The sequence below is a fragment of the Thalassophryne amazonica genome, chromosome 2, assembly GCF_902500255.1.
Source record: "Thalassophryne amazonica chromosome 2, fThaAma1.1, whole genome shotgun sequence".
NCBI lineage: Eukaryota > Metazoa > Chordata > Actinopteri > Batrachoidiformes > Batrachoididae > Thalassophryne > Thalassophryne amazonica.
In genome coordinates this window covers 59,901,932-59,923,597 of record NC_047104.1, presented here as the reverse complement: position 1 = coordinate 59,923,597, position 21,666 = coordinate 59,901,932, and the positions used below count along the sequence as shown (strand labels likewise).

The 21,666-nt window shown below is 41.0% G+C and overlaps 1 protein-coding gene across 1 annotated transcript in view; it reads right to left on the bottom strand.

Annotated features, from left to right (window-relative positions):
* Nucleotides 1-21,666, bottom strand: part of LOC117503666 (SH2 domain-containing adapter protein F-like) — a 277,377-nt gene that overhangs the window by 241,601 nt on the left and 14,110 nt on the right. The window contains exon 2 of the mRNA XM_034162913.1: nt 11,952-12,084. Coding sequence (XP_034018804.1) covers nt 11,952-12,084 — 133 coding nt within the window. The remainder of the gene's footprint in view (nt 1-11,951; nt 12,085-21,666) is intronic.

Genomic DNA, 21,666 nt, shown 5'->3' with positions numbered 1-21,666 from the left:
TTTTATCCTCATGTGGCAGCACAAATCTTGTCCAAACTTTCCGCCAACAGGGTTGCACTAATACTCTCTCCTGGGGCAACGAACAAAACATGATAGGACGCTGAATTGCAAGCAATTAAATGGATTTTTGATGTGTGTGTGTGTGTGTGTGTGTGTGTGTGTGGTGTGTGTGTGTGTGTGTGTGTGTGTGTGTGTGTGTGTGTGTGTGTGTGTGTGTGTGTGTGTGTGTGTGTGTGTGTGTGTAATCAAAGATACAGGATGTGGATACCCACTACTGAATTTCTTTGATGTAGGTGTTGAATGTAGAGAATGGTAAATGGACTGTATTTATATAGCGCTTTTCCATCTGCATCAAAGCACTTTACAATTATCACATTCACAGCTCACTACACACCGGGAGCAATAGGGGATTAAAGACCTTGCCCAAGGGCCCTTAGTGATTTTCCAGTCAGGCGGGGATTTGAACCCAGGATCTTCTGGTGTCAAGCCCAATACCTTAACCACTAGACCATCACCTCCCCGAACCAAGCCAACAGCGGTTCTGGCTAAGTCAGCATTGTGTTCATATGGGGCATACTTAAAAATAACAATAATAAAGTTTAAAAACTACCACAACAGAACTGGTACAGATGTGCAATTGGATTTGGCAGGTGTTTTACATTGGGTGCCCACCCTGAAGCAACTCTACTTCTACTCGGAGGACTTAATATAAATAATACATTATTAAAACGTATTTATATAGCACTTTACGTCAGAAAATTTGAAAGTGCTCTTTATGGGAAAATAATTGAAATGTTTCAATAAAAAGAAAAAAATGGCAGAGTGTAATTAATATCTACAGTATTTCATCAATCAATCAATCAATTTTTTTTATATAGCGCCAAATCACAACAAACAGTTGCCCCAAGGCACTTTATATTGTAAGGCAAGGCCATACAATAATTATGTAAAACCCCAACGGTCAAAACGACCCCCTGTGAGCAAGCACTTGGCTACAGTGGGAAGGAAAAACTCCCTTTTAACAGGAAGAAACCTCCAGCAGAACCAAGCTCAGGGAGGGGCAGCCTTCTGCTGGGACTGGTTGGGGCTGAGGGAGAGAACCAGGAAAAAGACATGCTGTGGAGGGGAGCAGAGATCGATCACTAATGATTAAATGCAGAGTGGTGCATACAGAGCAAAAAGAGAAAGAAACAGTGCATCATGGGAACCCTCCAGCAGTCTAAGTCTATAGCAGCATAACTAAGGGATGGTTCAGGGTCACCTGATCCAGCCCTAACTATAAGCTTTAGCAAAAAGGAAAGTTTTAAGCCTAATCTTAAAAATAGAGAGGGTGTCTGTCTCCCTGATCTGAATTGGGAGCTGGTTCCACAGGAGAGGAGCCTGAAAGCTGAAGGCTCTGCCTCCCATTCTACTCTTACAAACCCTAGGAACTACAAGTAAGCCTGCAGTCTGAGAGCGAAGCGCTCTATTGGGGTGATATGGTACTACGAGGTCCCTAAGATAAGATGGGACCTGATTATTCAAAACCTTATAAGTAAGAAGAAGAATTTTAAATTCTATTCTAGAATTAACAGGAAGCCAATGAAGAGAGGCCAATATGGGTGAGATATGCTCTCTCCTTCTAGTCCCCGTTAGTACTCTAGCTGCAGCATTTTGAATTAACTGAAGGCTTTTCAGGGAACTTTTAGGACAACCTGATAATAATGAATTACAATAGTCCAGCCTAGAGGAAATAAATGCATGAATTAGTTTTTCAGCATCACTCTGAGACAAGACCTTTCTAATTTTAGAGATATTGCGTAAATGCAAAAAAGCAGTCCTACATATTTTTTTTAATATGCGCTTTGAATGACATATCCTGATCAAAAATGACTCCAAGATTTCTCACAGTATTACTAGAGGTCAGGGTAATGCCATCCAGAGTAAGGATCTGGTTAGACACCATGTTTCTAAGATTTGTGGGGCCAAGTACAATAACTTCAGTTTTATCTGAGTTTAAAAGCAGGAAATTAGAGGTCATCCATGTCTTTATGTCTGTAAGACAATCCTGCAGTTTAGCTAATTGGTGTGTGTCCTCTGGCTTCATGGATAGATAAAGCTGGGTATCATCTGCGTAACAATGAAAATTTAAGCAATACCGTCTAATAATACTGCCTAAGGGAAGCATGTATAAAGTGAATAAAATTGGTCCTAGCACAGAACCTTGTGGAACTCCATAATTAACCTTAGTCTGTGAAGAAGATTCCCCATTTACATGAACAAATTGTAATCTATTAGACAAATATGATTCAAACCACCGCAGCGCAGTGCCTTTGATACCTATGGCATGCTCTAATCTCTGTAATAAAATTTTATGGTCAACAGTATCAAAAGCAGCACTGAGGTCTAACAGAACAAGCACAGAGATGAGTCCACTGTCTGAGGCCATAAGAAGATCATTTGTAACCTTCACTAATGCTGTTTCTGTACTATGATGAATTCTAAAACCTGACTGAAACTCTTCAAATAGACCATTCCTCTGCAGATGATCAGTTAGCTGTTTTACAACTACCCTTTCAAGAATTTTTGAGAGAAAAGGAAGGTTGGAGATTGGCCTATAATTAGCTAAGACAGCTGGGTCAAGTGATGGCTTTTTAAGTAATGGTTTAATTACTGCCACCTTAAAAGCCTGTGGTACATAGCCAACTAATAAAGATAGATTGATCATATTTAAGATCGAAGCATTAAATAATGGTAGGGCTTCCTTGAGCAGCCTGGTAGGAATGGGGTCTAATAGACATGTTGATGGTTTGGATGAAGTAACTAATGAAAATAACTCAGACAGAACAATCTGAGAGAAAGAGTCTAACCAAATACCGGCATCACTGAAAGCAGCCAAAGATAACGATACGTCTTTGGGATGGTTATGAGTAATTTTTTCTCTAATAGTTAAAATTTTGTTAGCAAAGAAAGTCATGAAGTCATTACTAGTTAAAGTTAATGGAATACTCAGCTCAATAGAGCTCTGACTCTTTGTCAGCCTGGCTACAGTGCTGAAAAGAAACCTGGGGTTGTTCTTATTTTCTTCAATTAGTGATGAGTAGAAAGATGTCCTAGCTTTACGGAGGGCTTTCTTATAGAGCAACAGACTCTTTTTCCAGGCTAAATGAAGATCTTCTAAATTAGTGAGATGCCATTTCCTCTCCAACTTACGGGTTATCTGCTTTAAGCTGTGAGTTTGTGAGTTATACCACGGAGTCAGGCACTTCTGATTTAAAGCTCTCTTTTTCAGAGGAGCTACAGCATCCAAAGTTGTCTTCAATGAGGATGTAAAACTATTGACGAGATACTCTATCTCACTTACAGAGTTTAGGTAGCTACTCTGCACTGTGTTGGTATATGGCATTAGAGAACATAAAGAAGGAATCATATCCTTAAACCTAGTTACAGCGCTTTCTGAAAGACTTCTAGTGTAATGAAACTTATTCCCCACTGCTGGGTAGTCCATCAGAGTAAATGTAAATGTTATTAAGAAATGATCAGACAGAAGGGAGTTTTCAGGGAATACTGTTAAGTCTTCTAGTTCCATACCATAAGTCAGAACAAGATCTAAGATATGATTAAAGTGGTGGGTGGACTCATTTACATTTTGAGCAAAGCCAATAGAGTCTAATAATAGATTAAATGCAGTGTTGAGGCTGTCATTCTCAGCATCTGTGTGGATGTTAAAATCACCCACTATAATTATCTTATCTGAGCTAAGCACTAAGTCAGACAAAAGGTCTGAAAATTCACAGAGAAACTCACAGTAACGACCAGGTGGACGATAGATAATAACAAATAAAACTGGTTTTTGGGACTTCCAATTTGGATGGACAAGAATAAGAGTCAAGCTTTCAAATGAATTAAAGCTCTGTCTGGGTTTTTGATTAATTAATAAGCTGGAATGGAAGATTGCTGCTAATCCTCCGCCTCGGCCCGTGCTACGAGCGTTCTGACAGTTAGTGTGACTCGGGGGTGTTGACTCATTTAAACTAACATATTCATCCTGCTGTAACCAGGTTTCTGTAAGGCAGAATAAATCAATATGTTGATCAATTATTATATCATTTACCAACAGGGACTTAGAAGAGAGAGACCTAATGTTTAATAGACCACATTTAACTGTTTTAGTCTGTGGTGCAGTTGAAGGTGCTATATTATTTTTTCTTTTTGAATTTTATGCTTAAATAGATTTTTACTGGTTATTGGTGGTCTGGGAGCAGGCACCGTCTCTACGGGGATGGGGTAATGAGGGGATGGCAGGGGGAGAGAAGCTGCAGAGAGGTGTGTAAGACTACAACTCTGCTTCCTGGTCCCAACCCTGGATAGTCACGGTTTGGAGGATTTAAGAAAATTGGCCAGATTTCTAGAAATGAGAGCTGCTCCATCCAAAGTGGGATGGATGCCGTCTCTCCTAATAAGACCAGGTTTTCCCCAGAAGCTTTGCCAATTATCTATGAAGCCCACCTCATTTTTTGGACACCACTCAGACAGCCAGCAATTCAAGGAGAACATGCGGCTAAACATGTGAAACACCTCTGTGTTGATAACCATTCGTAAAATTCAGGCGGCTTTCGATGGTTTTCAGTCGAGTGAGTATCCGAGAAACTGTTTAACAGCTGGGCATGTTCAAACTTGTCCCGTAACGCTTCCAACGGAGGTGTTTCTCTGTGGCGCCAGGCCATGAGCGGCTGCCTGCCGACGCGCGAATCCGTCTGCCCGTCTTTCATTACAAAATCTCCTTTAACAGTGGAATGTCCGGATAAACTGCTGATCCCGACCTCTTCTGAAACTTCTCTGTTCTCTCACGACGTCCTGGGTCAGCAGAGGCTTAAATTTGGAAAATTTCAGCTCGAAACAGGCTGACGACGGCGGCTCGGAGCGCAGCGCGCCCTCCGGCTCCATGGGTTGTCCTTAAAGCGACAGTAACACTCCATAATCTCTCATCAGCCCTTAAAATTTTCACCGAAAACCAGCTGAATTTCTCGAATGGTGTCCACTCGGATGTGCCTTACAGTTTCTGAAAAAATTTTGATCAAGCAAAGCGGCAGTCTCTGAGCCATTCCTAAACAATGAAAAAATAGACGGGAGGGGTGGACCACTCCTCACTCAAAACCTGCCCACAGGTGAATGACGCAACCGACAGACGTGAAAAAACTCTCGCATGCCCACGAGGGTTCAAGCTTGTCTGATGTAATCGCACGTGATTCAAATCCATATAGTTTTTGAAAAAAATAATAAGGTCGGATACTTTTCTAATAGACCTCGTATATCATGCAAACTGACACATATAAATACCTTGAGATAAACTTACACCCTAATTACAGTGAATACAGAAAGCATTCACAGTGCTGCACTTTTTTCCACATTTTTTTAATGTTACAGCTTTGTTAAAAATGGATGAAATTAATTTTTTCCTTCAAACCTCTGCACACAATAACCCATTAATGACAATCTGAAGAAGTGTTTTATGAGATTTTGCAAATGTATTAAAAATAAAAAACACATAAAATCAGGTCATACCCAATGCAATGCTGCTAAATGCTAAATGGGAGTACAATATGGTCACAATTGACTTTTTACAGTTCACTCCACTGGCTCTTCTGTTTAACTTACTTTAGGTTTAACTTATTTTAGTTCTGTTTAACATTGTGCATTTCATTTGTATATGTTTTGCATACTTTTTACCTTTATTTTTTATGTTCATGTCTTCACCGGGCCTTGAGTACAGAATTTCATTCCTTTTGTGTCTTACATGCTTGGAATGACAATAAATGAACTTTGACTTTGAAATCACAGGTACTTAAGTATTCACAGATTTTGCCATGAAGCTCTAAATTGAGCTCAGGTGCATCCTGTTTCCACTGATCATCCTTGAGATGTTTCTACGGCTTAATTGGAGTCCACCTGGGGTAAATTCAGCTGATTGGACATGATTTGGAAAGACACACACCTGTCTACATATAAGGTCCCACAGTTGACAGAGCATGTCAGAGCACAAACCAAGTACGAAGTCAAAGGAATTGTCGGTAGACCTCTGAGACAGGATTGTCTTGAGGCACAAATCTGGGGAAGGATAGAGAAACATTTCTGCTACTTTGAGCGGACAAATGAGTACCTCTATCATTGATGGTCACTGTGCGAGCTCCAGCATTCCTCTGTGGAGAGAGGAGAACCTTCCAGAAGGACAACCATCTCTGCAGCAATCCACCATCAGGCCTGTTTGGTTGAGTGACCAGATAGAAGCCACTCCTTAGTAAAAGGCACATGGCAGCCCACCTGGACTTTGCCAAAAGGCACCTGAAGGACTCTCAGACCATGAGAAACAAAATTCTCTGGTCTGATGAGATAAAGATTGAACTCTATGGTGTGAATGCCAGGTGTCATGTTTGGAGGAAACCAGACACCATCCCTACAGTGAAGCATGGTGGTGGCAGCATCATGCTGTGGGGATGTTTTTCAGCAGCAGGAACTGGGAGACTAGTCAGGACTGAGGGAAAGATGAATGCAGCAATGTACAGAGACATGCTGGATGAAAACCTGCTCCAGAGCGCTCTTGACCTCAGACTGGGGCAACGGTTCATCGCTCTGCAGGATAATGACCCTAAGCACACAGCCAAGATATCAAAGGAGTGGCTTCAGGACAACTCTGTGAATGTCCCTGAGTGGCCCAGCCAGAGACCAGACCTGAATCAGATTGAACATCTCTGGAAAGATCTGAAAATGGCTGAAAATGACACTCCCGATCCAACCTGATGGAGTTTGAGAGGTGCTGCAAAGAGGAATGGACAAAACTGCCCAAAGGTGACACCTAATGTAGCTGAGACATCGTTTAATGACATTTGCTTTCTGGCCAGCTCCTACCAGCAATTACGTTACATAGCAGTGAGCTGTCCTTGATTCAGCGCTCACGGAGCGAAGCTTCATGACAGTCTGACCGAGACTCGACTAATCGCACTTCAAACAAGACTGTACAGATTCTGGGCTGTAAGCTCTTTTCTGCTGTGGCAGCACTTGTTTTTACATGCTTAAAACTGTGCCCTCTGTACTGACAATACTACAAACACAGTAGAAAAATAGCATGGCTTTCATGACATCCTGAATCAAAACAGCCAAACCTTCACTTCTGGCTTGGAACACCTGGTGTGGGTCTTCCCTGCACGCAAACACTGCTAATCCCATATGCTGGTGCGTCTCTTCCCTTCTCTGTATAAAAAAACCTCTCATCTTGGCAGTACACACACCACTCTAATCTGTATAGTCCAGCAATGTGTCTTGATGTGTTGTCTTCATATACTAATGTTTCGTTGTTCCTTTTCTCATTGTAAATAGCCACAAATGAACTCCTTCTTCTTCTGTGGAGCTCTTTAGCGGTTGACAACTAATGTGTACCACCATTTAGTCAGGGTGAGGAGCACAATTAACAAGGGGTGTCAAAATTGATTTATCACATGTATTTTTTGGAAACATGACCAAATTACATGCCTGAACCTTAGATGAGGAAGAGCCATGTCCTCGATAGTATGAAACCGTTTTGATTTCAGAAGATAGGACGAATTTGTTCCAGCGGCTTAAGCAAAAACATAGACCTAAGTCGAAGGAAAGCCAGAAGTTGCACAAGGTAAACAAACACCAATTATTCAGAAGAAAACAGTCAGAACATCTGCTAGTTGCATTCCTTATGACAGACAAACGCTTAAACTATTTGATGGAAGTATTAACATTCTTTCTCTCTGGATTTTAATTTGTGAATAAAATTCATCATTTATGTTACCCTAAATAACTTATGTGCTTTAGTATTTGATGCTTAGGTTTGACGTGGTTAGATCAAGACAGACAGACAGACCGAGTGAAAGACAGAAAAATATGTATATTCTAATGCTGAGCTGCATAAACAAATAGAACATGACAATTATCAGCTAGAAAATTTATTTTCTACTAAAGTATCTGATTCATTGTTTCAGCATGGATTACTAAATTAATACAAACAACACAAAATACAAAGATTTTACATTGCACAAACATACACTGTGTGAACTATGCTGAGTATTGCAAAGGGTGTGATTGTTATCAATGCAATCTGTCCCATATGCAATGTCTGAATTTTCCTTTCAGACATTGGATTGTATTATTTTGTACACATTGCATGTCCTTGCTGGCAAATGAAGACATCAAATGTGGATTTTGTTCTCCCCCGCTTCTCAGATGGAAGCTTTTCTATCAGTGTGTCTGCACCTTTGAATTAGTGCTATGTGACACATCGTTATGAAACATCACACACAATTCATCTGTTAGTCAGGAACAAATCTATGGTCTAATGCAAATAATCAAAGATGGCTTGTTAATAAGAAAGTCACTGAATGTAATATTCAAAATCGGACCCTGTCAGATCAATCAACCCTGCAGAAAAAAGAAAAAATGGTTATCAATCAATGCATATGACTAAACCAGGGTGTATCTAATTATATCAGGTCATTTTCAGGGCAGAAAGTAGAGTTGACAGAGTTGCAAATTTTAACGTACCGTTCTATAAAATTTGCAACTCTATCAAAATAATTAAGTACTGTCTTTTAGGCTGCTTTAAGGCAGGTTTTGTACTTCGGTTTTAATCTTCTTTTCTTATTTTGTGATTTTATCAATGCTGTATTGTCTTCTTGTGTTGTCTGTCATTTTCTGCTCTGCAGCATGTAGCACTTATGTCTAAAACAATTTCCCTGTGGGGACAATAATGTATATTTGATTGAAAATATAACACAATTCTAAAATACCCTTGTCTGTATGAGCATTGTGTTCTTTATAATTTGCAGTTGTTTAGTTAATTATTAAGATCCTATCTTAGGCACAGTTTGGACATGTTCAAATCAAAGCATCATTTGTTCATGTTGTGCAAATCAAGGAATATTTGTAGATCATCCTGTGTGCATTTGCAGTTATTAATGACACAAATTTAAGATAGCTTTGAGTTAGGGAAAGTTAGCATGCAAGTTAACTTCCGCAAAATGTCGTAAATGACTCCAGAGGTGTTACCAGGTTACAAAAAGCGTTTTCAGTTTTAGAAGCGTTTATTTCTCGCTAGCTTTTACATAATATATTAGAAACAAAGCTATTAGCAAGTAGCTACACCAGGAAGTGACAGCACCATGCTAACCTCGGCGAAATGTCATGTAAATAAGTTTGGAGGTGTTATTAGTTTCCAAAAACAGCATTTTTATTTTTTAGAGGTGTTTATTTGTTGCTCGCTTTTACTGATTACTGATGTCATGGTGCAGCTCTCCTCTGATTGGCTGTCACCCATGTCACTCAAAAACAGAACGGATTAGACTGAAACAGAATGTGAGTTTGTAACCTCTTAAAATACATCAACGTTAGCCACCTTTGAACTTGTCCAAGGTCTGTGTCCCAACAATTGTTCCTGTAAATTTCGTGGGTCTGGCAGTAATAGGACTGTATTTATGCTGAGCACAGACAGACAAGCAGATGGACAGACAGACAGACGGACGAAAAGCTTTCACAATACCCGACTGCCATGTTTGATGGCCTCAGGTAAAAACCAGTCCAAAAAATGTGATAAACAATCACACTTTAGTTTGATCAAATTCCAGTCCATGTTAAAATGAAGAAAAATTAAATAACGGAATAAATTTACAATTCAAGAGACAACACACCTTTTCCTCAGCTCCCAACCCCCCCACCCATAGCTCTTGCCACCTGTGTGAGGTGATGAATTATGTTTTTTCTTGCAATGACTCTGCTCAAGGTCAAACGATGAAAACAAGAGATCATCTGGAGGCCCATTAAATGAAAACTGCTGAAACAGTCAATCTCTGCATCTGTGGGAGCATGTGGAGTGTGTTTACGTAAAAATATGTGATGAGATAAAAGGTAATGTGACAGTGCCACTCTACTGACTTCAAAACACTTATCTTGTAAAAAAAAAAAAAAAAAAAAAATCCAGCTGCTGAAAAACATCTGATATCTGACGTTCATTCTGACAGAAACTTGGTTTGTTTTCCCAAAAATTGTTTTCCATTTTCTTTTCCCTTTCTGCACTTTCCTTGTCATCACTGTGCACGCGGAGCCACAGAATGAATATGCTCGGTGACAAAGCTTTACGGAGAATGTGGTTCAGCTGAATTCTTGTTACCGCAGCTATTGCAGTCACAAAGCAGACTTCCTGGAAATCCCGACAACAAGTGGCTGTCGCTACGTTCAACACACACGCCTCCTCCTCTGAGGTGTTTTTCCAAAATCACATATGGGCAAAACATCTTTCCTGACAGCACAGCCATTGCTTATGAAAATGACTTTTTTTTGCCACACAGGTCAGTTGCGCTCTGCTGCACCTGTCATGTACTGTGCCACTAAGTCATTTGAGCCACGTTACCGTTTCTCAGATTGGAAGCATGTGACATATTGCATGCATATTAATTAAGACTGGACTGATACCATGGAACAGATGCATTACAGTTCATTTAACCTTGTTTTCATGAATGCATTGCTTTAACTTTTACACAAAAGAGGCACGCAAACCACTTACACTGAACACTGTATCGCATTATGATGAGTATGATTCTGGTTCTGCCACTGACAAGAAAAAGCCATCTTGTGTTACTTCCCACATGTGTACCAAACACAAATATTTTCTAGTTTAAAGCCACAGTGTGTATGATTTAGGAGTGTTTAGCAGAAATGGAATACAGTGTTCATAACGACTGTTCATTTGTGGAATTACGTGCAACATTGAATCAATATGTGTTCATAATCTTAGAACCAGAACATCAATGACATAGATGCTCATCCTAGGCTTTGAGGTCTTGAACTATCAGAAAATCTATCTATTTACATTGTTGCCATATTAAAGAAAATCACACTAAATGACAACCAAGTATGGAGATGAGAATTGAGGGAGTAGATACAGTTTTGCTTAAAATCAAGTTGTAAACAATTAATTTCTTAACCAGAACTGAAATCTGGAGAAACCTGAGGGAGGAGATACAGTCCTTGTGACAGGAATCATACAGACTTGTTTGTGGAAATTACACAAAATAACATCCAAGTTTTGTGCACAGTGATTAGTTCTTCCAAACAAAACAATCAGAACTGAAATCGGTTGCAAGCTGAGGGTGGAGTTACAACTTTTCTGAATTGTGGCTGGACAACAGCTCACCCAGCCTTCGGCTCAAGATGAGCCAATGGCTGATTTCCGGTCTGATATTTTTCCATATCAGATCAGTTACAATGACAATCGGTCTGGAACGTGTATCACATTCATTACAAACCAGAAAGCTATAAACACAATTAGAAAAACCAAGTCGGACATGAACATACTCCATAAATATCTAAACAGCATCTGAAAAAACACAGATTGAAAGTTTACCAGCTAACAACCAGAACATCTGTTAGCAAGTTCTTCATGGAGGTGAAGTGAACAGGTCTGACTACAAGCCCAAAACCATCAGAAGCGTTCATATTCAGGTGTAAGTTTGTGTGTTTATACATATAATAGCCATATAATAAACAAATTATTAACCTCGCTTTTTCAGTTAATAATCCTATAATAGAACACAGAGGTGAGCAGAAGATGATCAGACAAAAGGACAAAATTGTGTTAATCTGTCCTCTTTTGACAAGACTGTCTTCTGAGAATTGAAGAATTACACACCTCAGGTTTAGACTTGAATTGACCCAAAGACCTCTTGTTCTTGACATCACATATCTTTATAGCTGCCAATTAATTTCTCCAACCACATCAATGGCAGTAACAGACCAATTCAGAAATTTTATGTGAAGGAAACTAGTGGTAAAGTGTTTGTGCTGCCACATCGGTAGGTTGGCTTAAACGTAAACAGTTCTATGTTGGATTTTGGGAGTTCGAATATTGCAGATATGCAACGAAAGAGCAAAGAAAGGACAGCAACTGTTCATTCTACCTGCCATCATCTTCTGGGCTTCATAGGGCTCCATGTAACCATCGTTCTCAGTTGTCACCTTTTCTGTGCTGGTCTGAGTGCCACCGGCCTGTTCAGCATCAAAAGGGTCTGCATAGTCTTCAAGGATAATCAGCTGTAAGACAAAAATAAATACAATAAGAGTGGAGAATAAGCTGCAGCGAGGTAGCAGAGGAGAAACAGCACTCATTTTACTGTTCTGTTTAAACACGACACTGTGGGTAGGCTGGTGTCAGGAGAGCAACGATGCAAAGCTGCATGACAGATACTTCAGTGGCTTTGGTCCAAGTGATAGCCACTGAGGAAGGTGAAGATAAGGAGAGAAAGCAATAAATAATATCCCACTGCTGTATGCTTCGGCGCAAACTCCCAAAGTCTCAGCTTCAGACTTACAGCTCTCTCTGCTGGTCTGTCTAATTACATGATAGCTCACGACAGGCCTACTTTTTAAAAGTAGACAAGAAGACCACAACTGCTCAACTTTCTTAAGGGAAACAATTTGGTAGATTTATGCCATGCTGGCAGTGAGCCACGGCTAATTGCAGTGTTGCTCTTTTGCTGAGCATCTGTGCAGGAGATGGCAATTAAGTGTATGTTCTGAAACCCAGAAATAAAGCTCAGATCTTTAGGGACCAGGGCAATAGTCCTAGATCTACAACTGCTTGAGGGTATATTTGTCTCTCTAAAGGTTTGCTGCATCAAGCAGAGAACTGCATCTATAAGCAAGCAAAGAGCTACCCTTTAAATGGAAGTAATTTCAAATCTGAAACATCCAGTTCAATCAAGCGAGGACATCTGACAGAAGCAACTTGCTCGGTGTCGCAGACCGAAAGGTCCTCCCGTAAAAACAGGCCCTGCCTCCACTGCACATGCATCATTTTGGAGCTCAGAAGCTCATCTGAGAGAGTCTCTTCACCCAAAGCAATCAAATGGATGAATGTGATTATTAACCATCAGATGACAACGTAAATCCTCTTAAATCATTCTAAAGTCAGTTTTAAGCAGAAACCAGGCAGTTTTAAGCAGAAACAAGGCAATACTTGATGACACTTTAAAATGACGGACGCACAGTGAATGCATCAGCTAGCCACTTGCGTACCCGCGGCGCTCTGATTGCTTCCTCCGTCTTTTATGATGAAATAATGCTGAATTTATGTGGAAATGATTGTTGTGCAAAAGCTTCAGATATCTGTCCATGAGATAGATGATGGCTGGAGTGCAGTTTGAAACAGAAACAAGGTCCGTGCACCGCAGCTAATGACGCATGCACAGTGAAGGCAGGGCAGACCGATTTTTAGGAGGACTGTTTGGTCAGCGACACCGGAATACACACTTTATTCTCTGTTGGAACATTTACCCATCAAGCTCTGCCAATCATGAGTGTACGCACCAGAGGAATGAAGCTGTTCATGTTCTGTAAGAGGGAAACATCTTAGTTAAGGGTTTTGTCACGTGCAACACCCCTATAAGGAAAGGCTTATGCATGTAAATACGTGAATGACTGGCACTACACCCTGTGAGTCATGTGTAACAGGAAAGGATTTGACCTCATTATAAACAAGATCATCACTCATCTCGTGGGAGGGTCGAACTTGAACAGGATTGGACAGAGATTTGTACGCTGCATGCTGCGCGTCTACCTACCTAAGCAGACCTCCTGAGAACAACCGGTGTCCGTCTTTGCCACAGAGACTTAACAGAAACAAAGTTTATGTAAAGGCCGACCGTGAGACACACTCATACACACAGTCAGGCCTTCACCTGGATCTCTTTTCATCTTGCAGAGGTTGTAACATAATGTTATTATGAAGAATTGCAAAGTGTTTAAACTGTATAAAGTTCACTCGAGATAATTTGTTAGCCGACAGAAAAATACTGATAGATACCATATATCAGTAATGGCTCATCCACAATATAGGCCAACATGGATTAGATAATACCAGCACAGAGTATCTACATGAATGTCTTTCATACAAGCTACTGTGTTCGACAAGGTTTCCTCTCCATCTGCTTCAGGGGAAAATAACTAGAGTTTTTTTGCCACAGCAAAATTATGGGTTACGAAAATGTTTTGCCTTTGTAAATTCAAGCAGAGGGGGAGAAATCCAGTACAAACATTGTTCTGGTTTGCTTAGTGCCACACAACTATACATATTTGAGTCACATTTTAAATTAAAATTTAGTCACTTGGATATGCAACATTGTTACCACACCAGAGACACCAAGCAGGCTGAAAATTATGCAGCAAAGCCACATTGGCCTTCCTATGTCATCAGTTTCACACTTAACCTGACTGCAGCACCGCTTGGCAATCCTTATATCAGCAGTGTATTCACGCTAGGAAATGCCCTTGTACAACTGTAGCCTCCTACTCTGACACAATTAGTCCCACAAGGAAACTGGGCTATACAATAACTTGATACCAGCGGTTGGTAGACCTAGCTGGCAGAAATTTCACTGCTAAGATAAATGAATGCTTCTACAAGTTTGACCGTTTCACATCATAGAGATACACTCAAGTCTAGGAAGTTAATGAAAACCTGGAACTTAGTCTTGATCCAGGACAGTCACAAACCAAGACACTGAAATCCCTTTTCAAAGCTTCTCAAGTGCTACACTTATTTAAATAGGCAGCATTTACAGCACCTGAAAATGGATATGGTGTACTGTCAATAGAAACCTTATACACAACCCTTAAATTAGATTAAGATAATTTAAACTGTGTAATGTAATGACATTCTGTCTGTATCCATGGACAACACACTTAATCTGCCTTAAATGGGAAGTGGTGTCAGACAGAAAAGTGACCCCCATGGAAAAGTGAACCGTGGGTCACAATTCTACATAGAAAAATGACCAGCACGTCAGATATCCATGGGGTCAGAATTCTATCCAACACTGGCTTTGAGTGGGACTTGTAGATGCTCATACGCTTCATGCTATGGAATTCGGAGACAGGCACATACACCCCCGTCCCTCAGGGCCTATAAAGACTTACTTCATCTCATTTCGAACTGTTTCAAAGCAGAGCAGTTAAATAATCTCATACAGAGACGCAGTAAAATCAATCACCGCAACCACAACTATGAAATGATTTACTTCACGCATAAGCCACGGGGACCCTTTTGAGCTTGGAACTTGGAAATATCTTAAATTCACAAAGCAGAAGGACAGTCAAGTTTCCATTTTCCATAAAACAAACTACACAACTATCAAACTAAACTCAAGCTTTCCAGTTTAGAAAACCTAAACAAAAAGAAGTGCAATAAAGGAGGATGAATATTTCTTTTGCCATTTCACTTTTACTTTGAAGCATGAGTCAAAGGCTGGAACATATTTATTTGATGTTGGAAATGATATTTGACATATTTCAAATATTAAACATAGATAACTAATGCTTTGCTGCTATCTGTGAACAGCTGTGAGTTCAAGTACTGCATAGTTTTGTCAACTCCACCCAGTGACAGATGGGCAACTTCACATTGAATAAAGCCCCGGTCCCATCAAATAATGTAGAATGAAAAATGAGCCACACAGCATGTTTTTTGTTGTTGTTGTTGTTTTTTTTTGCTACGAGAGGATTTATTCAACTATCGTGGGAGAATAGTGGCTCTGAGAGGCAGTAAATTTGGTTGGCGAGGCTCATCTGAGCGTGGTGCTCATTTCAAGATGTTCAAAATTTAGCAACAACAGTGTGGGGCAGTTTCTGTGCAGGTTATTAAAACGACTAATAATACAATAACATGCTTTTGGAGGGCGGTATGCATTTTCAGAGGCCCAACGTTCATGTCCAGTTGCCCAAAATAACAGATATTCGCCCGAGTTGGACGAAGGCGAATATCTGTCATTGCGGGCAACAGCATGGATGGAGGGACTCTGAAAATGCATACCGCACGACAACAGCATGTTATTTGCATTATTATCACTTACTGAGATACACAACACGTGGAATCACATAACAATATTTAATGTCATTTCAAACGCACGACACCAGCAAACGCATACATAAAAGGTTGGCTCACTTTAACTTTTGTCTTGTCGGCTGGCACGCGCTGCTCTCCAAATTCGTCAGGGTGTCCTCATCAAGCTGGCTGCTTTGGCTGCTGTTCACTGTCATACTATCCATGAGAAAATCATCTGTAATATCCATATTGGGACCAACACACACTTCTCGCCTTTTCATCTTTTCCTCTGCGGACAGTTCTTGGGTTGTGCACACTATGACGTCATCAGTTACGCACAGCAGGCGGGTATCCGGATACCCGCCCACTGTGGGCAGCTGCAGGCGGGTATAGCCAGGTAGTGTAAATGTAAATCTACGCTACCGGCCCAGCAATATGCCTCAGTAAGTGATAATAATGCAGATATTCACCTTATTCAGGAAGTCAGGGTGGGCAGCTCCATTTTGTCAAACAACTTCCAGTTGTCACTGCACCTGATATTAGCTACGTGGGAACACAGTACGCTGGAAGTGTCCAAACATGAGCAGTATTAGTTGTTCAGTTGGTGGGTGCCACAACAACTGGAAGAAGAGGAAACTATTGCTTTCAGAACGATGTTTTGAACATGGAAAGGAGAGATCTGAGTGCTGTGGACCAGCATTTAACTTGTTCCCTCCTCTATTGAAAGACGAGGATCTCCGGTGCTAGATAAGGCGCTGAATTTGAAAAATCCACCCAAACATCCCTGTCTGTTCTTTTTAATTATGGAGAAAAAAACCACACCACTGGATCTTTACCCAGAGAAATGGATGGGCTACAACGCTCTGTTGAAGAAGCTAGTGAGGTAAACGGGTAAGCTGTGTTTGTAGCATTAGCGGCTATCTAATTTACTCTTTTTCTGGCGTTTGATACAGCCAAGCACTGCATGAAATAACACCATATGTAATCTTGGCATTATGGTGGTACTACTTATCGGGTAGTATTTTAACTTGATTCAAGGATATGATAGGCTTCGGCACTTTTATAGTTCCTCATAGCTAAACCGTCCACACAAAGTAGTTAACAATATCGGTAAACATAATCGAGTGCCACTTTTTCGTGTCATCTTCCCACTCTGTTATGACCCGTGAGTGAGCCAGAGTCGTTCCCTTTGAGCTTTTCAAAGGGGTTTTTGTTCTACCTGTGTAATACTGTATCTTCCATTGTTTCTATATTTAAACACTGCTCACCATAAATCCTAAGACAAAACGGAAATGCCTCTGTTGTAAAAGTGGGCGGGGCTGGAATAAGGTGAATAGAGGCATGTTTGTGGTGAGGACGAGGCTGCTAAAACCCCATTATCCGAGCGCCTGGTAGTGACAGGCTCAGCCTCTTGTGCACACAATTCCACCTGCTTTGTGCGCCGGACACTGAATAAAAATTAATTATTTGTAGTGGATTAATCATTTTCTGTCAGTATGGATGTTGAAAACACCTCTAATTGCTTCTGGAATCACAGAAGACCGTTTCATCTGGATTTTTTTCTCTCCCTCTCTCTCCTGCTCCATGAGGAGTGTATTTTGGAACAGCTTTAGAACACAGAAGGAAAGCGCACAAAAGAGTGATTTTGCAGACATAACATAAAGTTAAAAGTTGGATCATGGTGACTGTAAGCCACGGAAGAAATAAAGAAAAAAAAATGGTGATGGCCTTTTGATCAATAGATTCTGTCTGTAGGGGGCCATCACCATTCCGCTGAGGCTTAATTCACGTATGGGTAGAGGAGACCGTTAATATTTCCCAACTTTTAAAAAGCATCTTTCTCATCCCAGTGCAGGACCATGGGGTTGTTAGGAGGGGTGGTGGAGAGGGTTGGAGTTGCCTGGGGCATACCATCTGCCTTATGACAGAATGTGTCAGGACCGTAGCCAAGCCGCGTTTGTAATAAAAGTAAATTTCAGCCTCATTTCAAGAGTGCAGTGCCTCAATATGTCAAGCCATAAGCCTACATGATGTGTCAGAGATACCTTAGAGGATTAGCAGCCATCTCTGTGGTAACCCATAGTTCTTAAGCACAAGAAAAAGACCACAGCCTCATTCTCAGGGTGGCCATGTCTTACACCTGCTAATGTTCAGACAGCTTGTGAGGAAGAAGGCAACACCTCTTCTTGAAATGCATTGCAGCTCTCCGGCAGATTCATTTCAAGTCAGCAGGGCAAATGAGAGAACATTAGCAGAAGAGGGAGACTATAACGGGCACCTGCCACTTTGGCTCAATATTCCCCGATACTGGAGCTTGAAGCATTACAATTCAATTGGGCTCAGGTCTTCCATTAGAAATGAGAAAATGTGGGCTGCTATTCACTTCCTGCAGTCTAAATGGAGCGAGAGAGTGTCAAATAGCTCATCAAACAGCCAACAGGAGAAAGAAAAACCTCAATGTCATCCCATGGGTAAAGGTATGCAGTAATTACGCTCTGCTTCACAGACTGAGAAAAGGTATGTGCATTTTAATCCTTTGTGATGTTGGCATTTCAAAAGTGCAATCATTGCATAGCTGGGCTTCCACTTTCACCAACTGCCAGGATGTCAAAACCAAACTATCGGGAAATGCAGTTTGTGTCAGCTATTGTGGCAACACAGCTAAGACAACAATAGCTTACGCCTAGCCAAGGGTGGGCCTGGATGGGCCTGGGCCCGCCCACTTGTCAGCCAGGCCCGCCCCATCCAATGAGAAGGCTGAGTCGACACTCGACAGTCACCTGTTGTTGCCTCATTGTATTCCTATGATTTGGTATTGCATTAGCACTGAGCGACAATTAATACATTTTGTCAAAAAATCTGGTTCATCTTCTGTGATTTTTATTAATTCATTTTCAGAGTACAGTGGTCCCTCACTATAACGCAGTTCACCTTTCGCGGCCTCACAGTTTCACAGATTTTTTTAGTGCAATTTTGCATGCTTTTTTTAACGGCGCATTGTGTTCTGCGTCCTTATCAGGCGGGCCGTTCGCGGCACCGGTTGGCATCACCACGATTGCTCTCACTGCCTCCGATGCGCTTTCTGTGGGCTCAGTAAATGCAGCAGCGGGCCACCTCCTCCTGTCTGCTGTGCGGAATTGCGCCAAATCTGGCAACAGGTCCAGAGACTAGCTCGCTGTTTTTGATCTGGATGTTGAAACGTAGCTGCAGAGCTCCGTGGCCACTGAGAGAGGACTTGGATTCTTTGCAGGTCCCGCATCCGTACCTCCGGAGGCAGTGAGCGAAGGGAGAGCCGCGCATTGTGTTCTGCGTGTGTCTGTTTATAATCTTCTCACACAGAAGAAAAAAGAGAGTGTTTACACAGGAGAGAAAAGTGAGAAAATGTTAATGCCTGTTTGAGAAAAGTGTGTAGTGAGGGGTTTTACAGCCTTAAAACATCTATAATAATTGTAAAGAATAGCGCTGACTACTTTGTGGATTTTGTTTATCGCGGGTTATTTTTGAATGTAACTCCCGCGATAAATGAGGGACCACATTTTTCCTCAAATAAATAGTCTTCTGCGGGCCCTCATCACAATGCCAATAACAACATGCATTGTCGAACGGCTGTTTTCTACTGTTAATGGGACAAAAACGTCCACCAGAACATCCATGTTGACTCACAGACTGAATGCACTCTCTGTGCTTTCCCTTGAAAGAGAACTGACCGATTCGTTGGACTATGATGATGACGTGATAAGAGAGTTCAACAAAAACCCCGTCGTCTCCTGCTGTAGCATTAAAAAGAATCATCAAATGTAAGTGTGAGACCATTAATTACTTTTTCTTCTAAATAGGGCCTAATTGTTAATATTATATTGCAACTGCCACGATCATGTTGGTGTCCGTTCTGATGGTTTTAATTTGGCTGCCGAGCCATGATTTCCATGTTTATCAATTTCATAATTTTGGCCGCCGAGCCTACCTGTTTTCATGTTGCGGATATATATTTTGAATTTTTATTTTAAAGGACTTTACATAACTAAGCGTTGCGTTGCTGCTTGCATTGGCCATGGGGTGCTTGGTGTCTGACACTTTGCGTCTGTGTAACTGTGCCACAGTGTCTGTGCAGTTGGCTGAGATATGTTCATCATTAAACTTGGAATTCATTTTTGAAACAATGCCTTATTTAAATACCTATTGACGTTTTGGGTTTAGGCCCAGCCAAGTAGGCTACCAATTTGCACTGAATGTGTGTGTGTGTGTGGTGTGTGTGGTGTGTGTGTGTGTGTGTGTGTGTTGTGTGTGTTGTGGTGTGTGTGTGTGTGTGTGTGTGTGTGTGTGTGTGTGTGTTGTGTGTGTGTGTGTGGTGTGTGGGGGCACTGCACTGCAGCTGGCATTATCCATGAAGAGTACTTGTGTCTGACGTGTAGCGTCTGTGTGCTCACTTTGCCAGTGCTGTAGGCTAGTGATAACATTGCTTGCGATGTCCAAACAAGGCACACTTTTTCAAACGGTGTATTATAATACCTACACCTTACCTACAACCCCAAAGGTTGGGCCCGTCTGATTTTTTCTGGGCCCACCCATTTTATGATTTCTGCCTATGCCCCTGAACAATAGTACACACAACATCATCTAAAACTGACAAATGTCAGCAAGAATCACTAAGAATTTTGACTATGTCAATAAAAAAAAAACATTAGAAATATGCTTTGATGACAGTATGAGATGCCAGGTTGTGTAGGCACATCAAAAAGACATTGCCTCAATGCTGCCATGACTTGGGCATCACCAGGTAAAGGTATGTATGGTATGTCAAATAATCATCATGAAATATGGACAAGAAGCAATCACTTGCTACCAAAACAGAAGGTCCCCAGTTGAACAACACCTACAGTAGTGTTCAGAATAATAGTAGTGCTATGTGACCAAAAACATTAAACCAGGTTTTGAGTATATTTCTTATTGTTACATGGGAAACAAGGTATCAGTAGATTCAGTAGATTCTCACAAATCCAACAAGACCAAGCATTCATGATATACACACTCTTAAGGCTATGAAACTGGGCTATTAGTAAAAAAAAAAGTAAAAGGGGGTGTTCACAATAATAGTAGTGTGGCATTCAGTCAGTGAGTTCGTCAATTTTGTGGAACAAACAGGTGTGAATCAGGTGTCCCCTATGTAAGGATGAAGCCAGCACCTGTTGAACATGCTTTTCTCTTTGAAAGCCTGAGGAAAATGGGATGTTCATGACATTGTTCAGAAGAACAGCGTAGTTTGATTAAAAAGTTGATTGGAGAGGGGAAAACTTATACGCAGGTGCAAAAAATTATAGGCTGTTCATCTACAATGATCTCCAATGCTTTAAAATGGACAAAAAGACGCATGGAAGAAAATGGAAAACAACCATCAAAATGGATAGAAGAATAACCAGAATGACAAAGGCTCACCCACTGATCAGCTCCAGGATGATCAAAGACAGTCTGGAGTTACCTGTAAGTGCTGTGACAGTTAGAAGACACCTGTGTGAAGCTAATTTATTTGCAAGAATCCCCCGCAAAGTCCCTCTGTTAAATAAAAGACATGTGCAGAAGAGGTTACAATTTGCCAAAGAACACATCAACTGGCCAAAAGAGAAATGGAGGAATATTTTGTGGACTGATGAGAGTAAAATTATTCTTTTTGGGTCCAAGGACCGCAGACAGTTTGTGAGACAACCCCCAAACTCTGAATTCAAGCCACAATTCACAGTGAAGACAGTGAAGCATGGTGGTGCAAGCATCATGATATGGGCATGTTTCTCCTACTATGG